The sequence below is a fragment of the Dipodomys merriami genome, unplaced genomic scaffold, assembly GCF_024711535.1.
Source record: "Dipodomys merriami isolate MVZ:Mamm:240054 unplaced genomic scaffold, mDipMer1.0.p SCAF_68, whole genome shotgun sequence".
Classification (NCBI taxonomy): Eukaryota; Metazoa; Chordata; class Mammalia; order Rodentia; family Heteromyidae; genus Dipodomys; species Dipodomys merriami.
In genome coordinates this window covers 6,706,158-6,720,150 of record NW_027206268.1, presented here as the reverse complement: position 1 = coordinate 6,720,150, position 13,993 = coordinate 6,706,158, and the positions used below count along the sequence as shown (strand labels likewise).

General features: G+C 49.0%; 1 protein-coding gene across 3 annotated transcripts; it reads left to right on the top strand.

Moving 5' to 3' along the window:
- Positions 1–509: 509 nt before the first annotated feature.
- Positions 510–12,932, top strand: Plscr1 (phospholipid scramblase 1). Of its 3 annotated transcripts, none has more exons than XM_070005586.1 (9): positions 510–678; positions 5,214–5,238; positions 5,981–6,043; positions 7,219–7,475; positions 8,219–8,261; positions 9,321–9,541; positions 9,674–9,835; positions 11,040–11,201; positions 12,607–12,932. In XM_070005586.1, exons 2-9 carry the CDS (start codon positions 5,226–5,228, stop codon positions 12,661–12,663), a joined length of 978 nt encoding a protein of 325 aa, XP_069861687.1. In that variant the 5' UTR covers positions 510–678; positions 5,214–5,225; the 3' UTR covers positions 12,664–12,932. The 3 variants fall into 3 exon arrangements, with proteins under 3 accessions (XP_069861687.1, XP_069861688.1, XP_069861686.1); XM_070005585.1 differs by lacking the exon at positions 510–678 and adding an exon at positions 1,620–2,627; XM_070005587.1 differs by lacking the exon at positions 5,214–5,238.
- Positions 12,933–13,993: the final 1,061 nt, after the last annotated feature.

Genomic DNA, 13,993 nt, shown 5'->3' with positions numbered 1-13,993 from the left:
GCCTCTGCCTCTGCATTGTCTCCGTGGCGATCTCACTGCTGCGTTTGCAAACAAGCAGTCCAAAAAGAAAAAGCAAAACCAGCCAACCAAACAACCAAACAAAAACCCCCTTCACGGGAATTCCACCAAGAGGTGAGCGTGGAGACGGAGGTCACACTCCACACCTGCCCTGCCTTGAGGCCGAGAAACTCGGTCTCTCCCCCTTCCTCCTCCCCCCTTCCTCCTCCCCCCTTCCTCCTCCCCCCCTTCCTCCTCCCCCTCCCCTCCCTCCCTTCCTCCTCCCCCCCTTCCTCCTCCCCCTCCCCTCCCTCCCTTCCTCCTCCCCCCCTTCCTCCTCCCCCCCTTCCTCCTCCCCCTCCCCTCCCCCACCTCCCCACACGGAGCAGGGATGGGGCTGGACAGGGCCAGGAAGTTCCCACTGCCCCTCCCAGGGGACTGGCCTGCTGCTAGCAACACCCCACACCGGGGCAAGCCCTGAGAGGAGGGGGAGGAGGGGGAGGAAGAGGGGGAGGGGAGGAGGGGGGAATAAGGCCGAAGGACAGCGGAAGGGCAGCCCCGCCTCCTGCCCTGGCAGCCCCCCTGTGCTCAGAGGCGGAAGGAAGTCCTGTCCCCAACAAGCCAGAAAGCGAAACCCACAGCGGGAGCCCAGGCGGAGCTGCTGCGCTCCGGCTGCCCCAGGTAACCCCGCCGACTCTGCGCCGCCGCTGGACCCAAGCTGCCCAGGCCCAGGATTCCCAGACCACAGCTCTCAGCCGACCTCACAGACTGGGGTCAGGGGCCCTGGGGTCAGGGGGACTGGGGTCAGGGGGTCTGGGGTCAGGAGGACTGGGGCCAGGGGGTCTGGGGTCAGGAGGACTGGGCTCAGGGGGACTAGGGTCAGAAGGATTGGGGTCAGGGGCTCTGGGGTCAGGAGGGCTGGGGTCAGGGGGACTGGGGTTAGGAGGATTGGGATCAGGGGCTCTGGGGTCCGGGGACTGGGCTCAGGGGGTCAGGAGGATTGAGCTCAGGAAGACTGGGGTCAGGAAGACTGGGGTCAGGAGGCGGGGTGAGGAAGACTGGGCTCAGGGGGTCTGGGTTAGGAGGGCTGGGCTCAGGGGGGCTGGGCTCAGGGGGGCTGGGCCCAGGGGGTCTGGACTCAGGGGGGCTGGGCCCAGGGGGGCTGGGGTCAGGAGGGCTGGGCTCAGGGTGACTGGGCTCAGGGTGACTGGGCTCAGGGGGGCTGGGCTCAGGGTGACTGGGCTCAGGGTGACTGGGGTCAGGGGGGTTGGGCTCAAGGTGACTGGGCTCAGGGGGTCTGGACTCAGGGGGGCTGGGCCCAGGGGGGCTGGGGTCAGGAGGGCTGGGCTCAGGCTGACTGGGCTCAGGGTGACTGGGCTCAGGGTGACTGGGCTCAGGGGGGCTGAGCTCAGGGGGGCTGGGCTCAGGGGGGCTGGGCCCAGGGGGGCTGGGCTCAGGGGGCTGGGCTCAGGGGGCTGGGCTCAGGGGGGCTGGGCCCAGGGGGGCTGGGCTCAGGGGGCTGGGCTCAGGGGGGCTGGGCCCAGGGGGGCTGGGCCCAGGGGGCTGGCCCAGTGGAGGAAGCCCCCCCCTTGGCGGGCAATGGACGGAGCCACCCGCTGCGATCCAGCGGTCCATCAGCGAAGAGCGGGCCGGCGTTAGAACCGTGCCCGTGGCCCGATTGTGGTGGGCATTCTAGAACTGAGAGGGAAGCCCGGCATGGAGCGGGCTCCCAGGGGACGCCCCCCAGCCCCCGATGGGGCGCCCTGGGCTCACCCCGCGCCCACCGCCTCCTGCCCAGGTCTCCCAGCATCTTCCTCTCCGGGGTCCCCCGTCCCTCCTCGCCTAAGGCCTGGGGATTACAGGACTGGCCTGGGCTGGGGAGGGCGGCGCAGTGTCAGCTCAGAGCCGCACCCCAGGCCGCACAGAGCCCCCGCGGAGGCCCAGTCATCTGCCACCTCCTGTTCCCTCAGGGGCCCAACTGGGGTTCTACTCAGGCGCCATTATTCCTGGAAATCGGGGGGTAGCCAGCAGCCCCATCCCCTCCGGCTCTAGAAACAAGTAGGTCTGGGAGGTGAGCAGCACTGACTGCTGTTTAGATCTTTGAACCATCAGCCAATGCCAGGACCTGACAACGAAGGAGAGGGCTGTTTTTTTATTCCTCCCCCCCGGGAGACTCTAGAACATTCCACACCTGGCACCCCATACCCAGGACACCAGGGCGTGGAGGAATGTTGATGGTTTTCTTTTCCCTATACTCTGTGTTTTTATTCCTTGCGCTTGAGCGTATTTTACAGAACGCATTTGGTTGTCTTCATTGTTGGTCTCTGGGGTGTCTTTGGGTGTCTTTGGGCTGGCCAGAGCCCTGCATGCTCTAGATCTTAAAGGAACCCACCCAGCACAACACCCAGGTTTTGTAGGGAGCAAACAGGTGATAGTGACGCAAGTGTGCACAGCTGTGTGTGCACAGAGCTTTCGGAGCCCCTGGGCAGATGGCTGGGGCCGAACCCCAAAGCCGGCATTCACCGCGCAGCTTTGGATCTTCCCAAGTTTCATTTTTATTGGACGGTGACCGCAATCTTCCCTCACCTTGGGAAACCCAAACAGCCACAGGAGTCAACGGAAACCCCAAGGTTCTTCTACCTCCTTCGTTGAGTATTGTTAAGATGCCCTGGGATACTTGCTAACAGAAGTGTTAGGGCTTCTTTGTGTGCTGGCCCTGGGGCTTGAATTCAGGGTCTCCGAGCTGGACTTGAGCTTTGAACCACAGCTCTACTTGTGGCTTTGTGGTGGTTCACTGGAGGTAAGAGTCCCACTGACTTCCTTGCTGGGGCTGGCTTTGAACCTCAACCTTCAGATCTCAGCCTCCTTGGGATTACAGGAGTGAGCAACAGGTACCTGGCTGCGCTCTCCTCTCTCTCTCTCTCTCTCTCTCTCTCTCTCTCTCTCTCTCTCTCTCTCTCTCTCTCTCTCTCTCTCTCTCTCTTTCTCTGTGCAAATAGGGACCTGAGGCTCAAGGATATGAATCATGATTACTTCAACAAGGTTAGTGAACATTATCCCATCAGAAACAAAAGCAAAGCCGTTTTCTCGCCGAGGGTTTATTCCTCTTTCGACCGAGGAAATGAAACAACCCCATAACAGAGAACATGGAGCGGGTCTCTCAGACTAAGCGGAACGCAAACCAAGCTACTACCGCCTCAGTTTCTCCCCGGTTAGGCGGAATCTTTTTTTTTTTTTTTAAATTCAAGCGACACTATAATGTAGTATTCTTTTTATTTTTTATACATTTGTTTTGTTTCCTTCACCCTTGCACACCGAAGTAGGGCTTTACAGCTGGACTTTGGGTGACAGGAACATTTATAATTTATAAATGTATAAAGCATGTTATGAACACTATACAACACTTATAATCACACACACACACCCAGTCTCTGCATGGGGCAGGTGCATTTTACAGGGACAAATGCTGTGAATTTGGAGGCCCACCAGCCTGGCCCTTCCCACGTGCACCAGTCTCCAAATCCTCCAGACGTTACCTCGACCTCCCATGAATGCAGGCGATCGATTTACAATCAGGGCCTGACCAGCACAGGAAGAATTCCCGCCCTCTCCTGACATCTCTTATTTTATTGGGAGGAAATTACACAGATAGAGATCAGGTCTTTTAGTGTTATTTTTTTTTTAAATAGCAGTAGGGTTTTTTGTTGGTGGTGGTAGTGGTTGTGGGGTTTGAACTCTGGGCCTGGGCGCTGTCCCTCAGCTCTTCAGCTCAAGGCTAGTGCAATACCCCTTGAGCCACAGTGCCACTTCCGGCTTTTTTCTTTTTGCTTATGTGGTGCTGAGGAATCGAACCCAGGGCCTCAGGCATGCAAGGCAAGCGCTCTACCACTGAGCCACCTTCCCAGCCCTGTTTTTATTTCTTTATTTTATGTAGTAGAATGAAATAAACATCACCTTTGGCTCGAGGAGAGTCGGCCTGGTGTCTCTTGTGCTTGGAGTGGGTAGACCTTTTATCTTTTATCTTTTTTGTTGTTGTTGTTTCTTTTGGTCATTCTGACAAATAGCCTAAGTCTGTTTATACCTACTCTGTAGGCATTGTCATTGTACAATGCTCCAAAAAATGCTTTTTGGCTCCAGGCTTCACTCCCTCGTGTGTGTGTGTGTGTGTGTGTGTGTGTGTGTGTGTGTGTGTGTGTGTGTGTGTGTGTGTGTGTGTGTGTGTGTGTGTTAACCTCTCCTCGCTAGAAGGCTTTTCAATTCTCAGACAACCCAGATCGGCTATGAGGATGTAGGACCTTCACAGAATGGCTTTGACAGCAGACACATGCTGGCGTTTATATTATATATTCCTCTCCATTTCCTCCCTCTCTCTCCTGTGGTAGAGTTAAGAAGAACAGATGTCGTGTTCGGATTATATGTTGAAATTCTGCTTGTTCTGCAGTAATTATGCATATTCAATATTATCTTACTATCAATTGTTTTTCCCTCGCTTTGGGCATATCATAATTTCCTCTCTCTCTTTTCCCTGACATCTTTCTAGAACTTTTCTCTTTTCAAAAGAGTTGTCAAATCCGCCCTTCAAAATTATTTTGAGCCGGGCCCGGATGTGGCTCACGCCTGTCATCCTAGCTGCTCAGGAGACTGAGATCTGAGGATCATGGTTTGAAGCCATCCCGGGCAGGGAAGGAAAGTCTATGAGACTCTTATCTCCAATGAACCACCAGGGACAGCACCCAGGCCCTGAGTTCAAGGCCCAGGACCAGCACAACAACACCGAAACACACGATCAGAATAAATGATGAGTTAATTCAACCTGAGACAAAGCAAATCACTTCTATCATCGAGCAACCCAGGCCTCAGACTAGATCCGCTGAAGGGCCAGAGGGGCTAGTGATGCCAATTCCATTCGGCAGTGGTTTGGGGCAGAATGATTACTCCTGCTCAGGAACGTAGTGTAGCACCACAATAAGGGCACCAAACAGACAAAAACATGCACGGAGGGCTTGTGAGAACCTGGATGTTTCCCTTTGGATCTCTAAGGAGGGAGTGAGCTCAAACTCCTGCAGAAGCAAATCTCGTGGGCTGCAGCTGGGACTCATCGAGACCTAGCGCCCACAAGACAGACCCCAGATGTCAGACCCCCAGAGCAGAGTCCTGCTCACTGACGTCCTCAGAAATCCGTGGACACGGTGCTAATCTGAGGTCTTCTTTTTCAGACTCTTGAGATCATGGACAAGCAGGGTAAGTGATTGAATCCTGAGCCTTTCCAGTCCTGCGTGCGATTTTCAATCACAAGGCTTGATTCCTCTCCTAGAATGAAGGAGCAGGCTTTGGGTGGCTGTGTGCTGCAGGACTTTTAACCCCGGAAAGATCTGTGAGCCAAACAAATGACTCTGGTGTTGATATTTTTCCCTTCAGCAACACAAAAGGAAAGGTCTCTCAATGTAAACTCTGCAGAACCACAGTGCTCTGCATGCTAGACGTGTTTGAAGACTTCAAGCCGTGGTCTCATTTGCTTTGACATTCTTCAGTTCAATTGTGTGTGTGTGTGTGTGTGTGTGTGTGTGTGTGTGTGTACATACCTATGTGTGAGTAAACAGAAATGAAGTGCATATGTATACATGGTATTTAGGTATTTAATATATACATATGCACTTATTATATATATATAATTAAAAATTATCTTCAAGACAGTGTCACAGTCCTACAAGTTTCATAAGGCATTTTAAGATGAATTCTGGATATACAAAAACAGAATTAATTCAACAGGCCTTCAACGTCACCTTACGCTTAAACCTGCAGCCATTAGCACTGAAGCAGGTGTGATTTAAAAACAAACAATCAAAAACCCAGTATGTACTTTGGCCTTTTTTTATTGCAGCATAAAAACCACACCAATGAAGTTACCTCAGGACCCTGCCTTACTTCATTCTAGTGTTTGTTTTATTATGCAAACCTACATTTCCCTCTCCTTGAATTACAGGCATGCAAACTACGGCTCAGAATCCAGGACTTCCTCCTCAGTATCCACCTGCCCCATTCCCAGGTAAGAAAATAGTTGACTAGGAAGAAAACCTGGTATTGATTGATGATCCAAAGGGACAGAGAGAAGGGGGGGAGGGGGAGGAAGAAGAAGAAGAGGAGGAGGGGGAGGAGGAGGAGGAAGAGGGGGAGGAGGAGGAGGAAGAGGTAGAGAGGGAGGAAGAAGAGGAAGAGGAGGAGGAGGAGGAGGAGGAAGAGGAGGAGGAGGAGAATGTGCCTTTACATTAAAATTTAAACTTGGCTAGTTTTCTTGATTTTTCTTTTGGTATACTTATTTCCCATAGAAATGGCTAACAAAAAACTAATAAAATCCATGTTTACAGCTAGGTGCCAGTGGCTCACGCCTGTCATCCTAGCTACTCAGGAGGCTGAGATCTGAGGGCCGTGGTTCAAAGCTAACCTGGGCAGGAAAGTCTGTGAGACTCTTATCGCCAATAAACCACCAGAAAACCAGAAGTGGCGCTGTGGCTCTAGTGGTAGAGCGCTCACCTTGAGCTGAAGAGCTGAGGGACAGCACTCAGGCCCAGAGTCAAGCCACATTTACATAGAGCTGTGTGATACAAGATTTTACGGAGAACCCCACAATACATGCAGACCCCAAAACACAGATACTAAGGCAAATGTTTTTGTTGCTTCTGTATCTGTTCTCAAAGTTGTGTTCCTGTAGTGACATTTACCCTGGGGTGATGTTTTTGTTAATGAGTCCTGGCCATGTCTACTGGACAGTGAGCGTTCAAAACGATAAATGCTTAAAGCATTGCAAACGGAGTGACCCTGAAATAATTCTCGTTGCCCTTCTGCGGTGCCTGTGCTGATTTCCCATGCATCTCTGGTCCTTCTGAAACGGGCCTCGGGTTGGGGTAGAATCACCAAACCATTCAGGCTGCGCCGGCCCCGAGAGCTTGGGTTTGGGGTTTCCCACCCAATGCTCCCCATTCCTTGAAGGCTTTGGGGAGATGGGGGCCAGGATGTGGGGGACTCTGGGTTATTTATCGTTTCTTTCACGCGCTTCTTTCCCATCCCCGGGGCTGACAGCCTCATCTTCTCCTCCGAGCTTGGACAGGAAGGGCCGTGCGGTCTGTCTGTCCACCTGCCTTGTGGACGCTGTGCCCAACCACCGAGGCCGTGCTGAGAAGCCCTCTCTGTGCTCACAAACGCTTCTCCCTGCTCTAATTTCAGGACATCCTGGCTACCAAGGGCCCCAGGACTCTTTCCCGTTCCCACGAGCTGGCTACCCGGTCCCACCGGCTGACTACCCGGTGCCCCAAGCAGGTTATCCAGCCCCACAGCCAGGCTACACAGGCGCGGGCCCCGCAGGCTTCCCCATCCAAGGCCAGCCCGGGTATGGCCCGCCGGGGGGGCTGGCAGGTGTACCCTGGATGGCAGCACCCCAGCCTCCACTCCACTGCCCACCGGGATTGGAATATTTGAGCCAGGTAAGACCCCACGTGTCCAGTATTCATAGAAGAACCCCCTAATTTGGAGCCCTTAGTCGAGGGGTGGGGGAAGAGAGGAGGATCTTAAGTATTACCTAACAGTGAATTTCAGCAGTATGAGGGCCAGCGTTGCTTTGGGATGAGAAATCCCATCTTCGGATGAAGAAGACGAAGGACTGTGTGTTCAATTTCCATCCTTTCTTCTATAAGAAAGGTCATTTTCAATCTGAAATAGTCTCGAGTCCTGTGCCTGGTGTGCGGTCAGCCCCCTGTACTCTACGTTTTCCCAGTGAGGTCTACAGCAGTCAGTCCATTCCTCAGGCGATACTATAAAACAGAGAGTTCTTAACTCAGGATGTCACGAAACACACAGAAAAACGATCACCCCTCACCTCTCAGGATAGTGCAGGGCACTGCCATTCGAGTTTCCCTTTTCATGGTAGGATAAAAGCTCTTTAGATAGCACTTAAATGTTACCAATAATCCCTTGAGCCTCCTCTAGGAAGAATCATGTTTTCTGGTTCTGAGAATTCAGTGTCAGTTAATTTTACCCAGCCTAAATTCCCCCAACGTAAGTCATTCACAAATTCAACAAACACTTTAAAAAAATCAGTTTGAACTATTAATTTGCCTTTGCAGTAAACAAACAAGCAAGTCATCTCCACCTTCAACTGCTGACAACATGGAGTCCAGAGCACTGACTCACACGCTCTCCGTTTTCTGTTTTCTTTTTCCATGAACAGATAGATCAGATTCTGGTGCACCAGCAAATCGAGCTTCTGGAAGGTACGTGCTGCTTGTGTCTGGGCAGGACAGAGGTTTACGCAGGTAACGCGGTACCGCGGCAACCGCGCTCTGAGCTCCCCAACGTGGGGAATTTCCACCCATGAATTTACATCCCTGCTCCCACGAATGAATGGAATTCCCAGCCTGACTGGCCATTGGTCTCTGAACGCCAGCCATCAAATGATCTCACTACACCTCTGAAATGGTCAAAGCGGAGGCAGAGGGCGGGGAGCATGCTGGGCCTCCTGTGTTCACTGACGTAGGAGGAGAATAGCACACACACACACACACACACACACACACACACACACACACACTCAGATGAGCTGGATAATCCCTGGGTCCCACAGACCTTAGAGGACACAGGACACTTCTGTGTCCCAGCTCACACCAGCAGCCCTGGGGGGGTAGACGGGGGGATCCGCTTCCTCAGAGAGGGCCTGTGCCACAGGCAGTTTGGGGCACTGCCCACGGGTGCAGAATTAAAGTTAAGAAGCCCCTGGGTGCTTCAGGACAGCAGCCAGGGAAAGGAGAGCCTGGGAAGATCCGTAAATGTCACCTGGGCCCGTGGATCTGAGCGTGTCAGGAAAACCCCGCTGCCTTGTGCAGTATGTGTGTGACAAACATCTTCACCTCTCTGCCAAGTTTCTTTGTAGTGGTAGAAGCTAGAATGTAAAGTGTGTGTGTGTGTGTGTGTGTGTGTGTGTGTGTGTGTGTGTGTGTTTTGTGTGTTTGTTTTTTGTTGGTTATGGGGCCTGAACTCTGGGCCTGGGCGCTGTCCCTCAGCTCTTCAGCTCAAGGCGAGCGCTCTACCACTTGAGCCACAGTGCCACTTCTGATTTTCTAGTGGTTTATTGGAGACCAGAGTCTCAGAGACTTTCCTGCCTGGACTGGCTTTGAACCGTGATCCCCTTACTCTAGATCACCTGTGAAACACCTTTCCTCCCCTCACCCTATGGGTGTACGGCTTGGACGGTCCCGCGCGATGGCAGAGCTACGGCCTGGGTTCAGGGACTCAAAGTGCTCTGTGATCTCTCTCTCTCCTCTGCCCTTCCCCAGTCATCACGGGCTTTGAAACCAACAACAAATACGAAATCAAGAACAGTCTCGGGCAGAGAGTCTACGTGGCCGCCGAGGACACCGACTTCTGCACCCGCAACTGTTGCGGGGCCGCCCGGCCCTTCACCCTGAGGATCCTGGATCACACGGGCCGGGAGGTCATCACCCTGGAGAGACCCCTGCGATGCAGCAGCTGCTGCTGTCCCTGCTGCCTGCAGGAGGTGGGTGAGCCCCTCTGTGAAGGCCGGGGCGCAGGCCCGGGCCGACCCCCAGCCTACTCATGGGTGTGTGTGTGTGTGTGTGTGACCATTCCACGTGCTTGTGTCCTTGCTTTCCTTGGTTTGCTCGGGTAGATCGAGATCCAAGCCCCTCCCGGCGTGCCCATCGGCTACGTGGCTCAGGCCTGGCACCCCTGCCTGCCCAAATTCACCGTTCAGAACGAGAGGAAGGAAGACGTCCTGAAAATCGTGGGGCCCTGCGTGGTGTGTAGCTGCTGCTCAGACATCGACTTCGAGGTGAGGAACTGGGGGGAGGGGGAGAGGGAGGAGGGGGGAGGGGGGAGGAGGCGGTGCCCGGCCCGGACTCCTGAGTGTGGCTGAGGGGTGTGCCCTGCAAGTGTGTTACACACACAGGACACGAGGACTCGGGCGCAGAGATCTCACAGTGCGAGTGTGCTCGCGTTCCTAACTTCCTGGATGGTGAGCGTCACTATGTAACACGGTGTTGGCTAGAAAAAAGTAGGAAAAAAGAAAAAGCAGTATTCAAGAATCAGTAAGTCCTAAGCGAAAGCAACAAGTAATAATAGACAAGTAAACATAACCATCTGAAATGAATATTTTATCATTTTAGTACTTATTACTTCATTATTTAATTTATAGGATGATATGCTATATACAACTAATAGATACCATAGAATACGGTAGCTATAGAATATTAGAATAGAATAATAAATAGAATAATCAATAATGCATAATCTATGATATTCTAGAATAATGATGCGTGATGTAAGTATAATAAGAAATAGGGATAATGTTAATGAGCAGCAGCAGTGCTAGACAAAAATATGCAAAGAGACAGCATGAACATGGCCCCCTGATTTCCCGGCATGGTGTCTTATTAAAACAGAACTTTCACCCGGTCATCTAAATCTGGTGCTTTGGGTGCCTGTAAGCGCCACGCCCCATATAGAAATTCAGCTCCCACTGGAAGCCCAACAAACATTAAAAGCTTTAATGGGGTTCATGCCCAATTCTCCTTCCTTCCCTGCATTTTCCATGTCCCCCCCACCCCCTCCACAAAGAAAGAACACAGGAGCAGCCTACACTGCGACCTTCTCAAAGAAGAACTCTACTCCAAGTTCATTTGTTATTTTTCTAATGACTTGCAAACGTTTTTACTGGAGAGAAATTCACATTTGCATCCAGTTTGGTGAAAATCCGTTCTGGGATCAAGTCAAGTAACTGATTACTCCCTGCTGTCTCAGTATATCATGGAAAACGCAAGATATTTCAGAACTATACGTTGCCCACCATGGATCTGTGCTTTGTTTTTTCCCTGTGTCTGTGCATAGATATAGAAAACATATACATATCTATGAATTGCAGATCCTCATATAGAAATAATGATGATACGGTATTTGTTTTATCATACTGCAAGTCTGAAGGCGGCTTTTCCATAGAGTCTCGAGCCATCTCTGAGACCTTGTTTTCTTCACTGTAGATTAAATCTCTTGATGAAGAAGTTATCGTTGGCAAGATCTCCAAGCACTGGTCGGGGTTCGTGAGAGAGGCGTTTACAGACGCCGACAATTTCGGGATTCAGTTCCCCTTAGACCTTGATGTGAAGATGAAGGCTGTGATGCTGGGTGCCTGCTTCCTCATCGTGAGTCTCTTCTAGATTCCCGTTCCCTCGCTATAGATCCGCTCTAGATTCCTGCTTCCTCTTAGTCTCTTCTAGATTCCTGGTTCTTTATATATCTCTTCTAGATTCCTATGTCCTCGTTTAAGATGTGTTCTTGATCCCTGATTCCTTATATGTGTCTTCTAGATTCCTGTTTCCTCATCACAAATCTGCTCTAGATTCTTGTTTATCATAAATCTGTTCTGGATCCGCGCTTCTGCATTGTTTTAGAATCCCATTCGTTGTTGTACATCTGTTCTAGATGCCTCTCCCTTGTTGTCTGTTCTAGGTTACTGTTCCTCCTCTAAAGACTGTTCTACAATTCCCATTATTTTTTGTGCTGGTCCTGAGGCTTGAACTCTGGGCCTGGGCGCTGACCCTGAGACTCTTTTTCTCAAGGCTCTACCACTTGAGCCACTGTACCCCACTCCATCTTTTTCTGGGTACTTTATTGGAGATACGAGTCTCACAGATGTTCCTTCCCGGGCTGGCTTTGATCTGTGATCCTCAGGTCTCAGCTTCCTGAGTAGCTAGGATTAGAGGCTCGAACTATCAACACCCCAGCCTTATTCTAGATCCCTATTTCTTAAGTCTGTTTTAGACTTCTGCTTTGTTGTGGGTCTGTTCTAGATCCCTATTCTGGATCCCTCATTGTCTGTTCTCGGTTCTATTTCACTGAAAGTCTGTTCTTGCTCTTCTGGGTCATAAATGGTCCCTCTAGCATCATTCTCAGATGAAATCTGAAAATTGTGTATTCCCACATAACCTTTTCTTTAAAAAAAAAAATGAATAAGTTCTAAGCAAGGATTGCCTAGCGGTGGAACCCACTCGACCCCCGCAGTCCCGGTAGACAGCTGACAAGTTTCTCCCTGGAGAATTTCATCTCTTGCAGGAAACAGAATGTGGGCTTGAGGTACCATGCAGAGGTCTTTGTCTTGGAACTTTTTTTAATTATTAAAAATACCAAACCAGTGCTAAGGGAACTCGTGGGAAGCTTTTGGTCTTCACCCAAAGTTTAGGACACTAAAACAAAAAACAAAACCCACCCTGTAGCTCATTACATGGCTTCATATGAGGCGTTGTAAATCAATCAAAATGTTCAATAGATCATTCTGGGGGAGGATGGGGGTGAGGGTTAGGGGAGGGGGAACCACACGTCCGTTGGTCACAAGTGATCAGAAAACGAGGGACAAAGGACAATGCTAGACACAGAGGAAATGCAATTCATGGGGCTTCCTCACAGGAAGAAGCAGCAAGATAGTTCATGCTAGAGGAAGCAGAGGCTGAGGAGCCAGGGCCAGAGTGTAGAGAGCTCACACTGGTCCAGGCCCTGCGTGTCTTACTTTGTTACTGAGAATTCATTGCCGCCATGTTTGTCTTTCTCTAGGATTTCATGTTTTTTGAACACACGGGAGACAAGCAGCAAAGAGTAGGAGTATGGTAGCCAAGCAGCGACATCCTCCCCCCAGACCATCTGAGGATTTCCCATTGACCCGACTTTCTAACACAAGGACACGATGCTTCTCTCCTCTTTTCTTGACATTCCTCCGAGGCCCGTGGCTCCGGCTCTGTGGTCCCGCGGACCCGGACGCGCGGATTTCCCGTGGCGCCCGCTTGCGTATGTCTGTGCACTTCATTGTTGTTTTTACGATCTACTGTGAATCTGGGCGAAAGGCCATAGAAGTTTTTACACTGAGAAATAAAACTTCCAAAGAGACAAACTGCTTTGAATGGTAACCTGCGACCTATTTTTCAATTTTATCACAAAACTAAAGCCTTCCTAAATTGCGCTACTAACTCGAGTGACGGTTTATCTCATGGAACGTGTGAAGCGGAGCCTGGCGGGGGAGCTGCCAGACCCTGGGTGCTGTTTTCACCAACATGGATGGATCGATATGTACTAGACATAGCTAATTATTATATTAGGTATTAGACACACATATTAATATATTACAAATTATATATAGACACATATCTAATATGTCTAATATATGTTATATAGATAGAAATTGATATATATTATTTATACTATTATACTATATAGATTCTCATCTATATCTATATCTATATCTATACTATAGATATAGATGAGAATCTATATCTATAGTATAATAGTATAAATAGTAATATAATATACTATAGGATATTATATACTATATATACTATAGTATAAATAATACTATAGTATAGTATTTTTATCTATTATACTATAGATACAGATATTTATACTATTATACTATAGATATAGATAAATATGTTATATGTAATATATAATATATCTAATATATATTATATACAATATACATGTATAATTATAATTATACATATTATAATATAACATATTTATATCATAATGTGTAATTATAATTGTACATATTATATATTATATATCATATATTATGTATTATATTATGTATTATACTATGTATTATATTACATATAATAATAAAGTCTATAAATATAATATAAATATAGCAAATATCTTATTATATTTTTATAGTATAATTATATATGTATATTGTTATTGTATATGTGATTATATATTAGTATATATTTTAAATACATATCTATATTAGACATATAGATATAGATATTATATTAGATATATCAGATATTAGATATTTTAGATTGGATACATAATATTATATATGATGTATAAATATATAATTTATAGTTATATAATATATTATATAACATATAATACTAGATATAGTAAATATTATATATTATACATATGACCTACATAGCTAATCTATCTATCTCTATCTATTGCT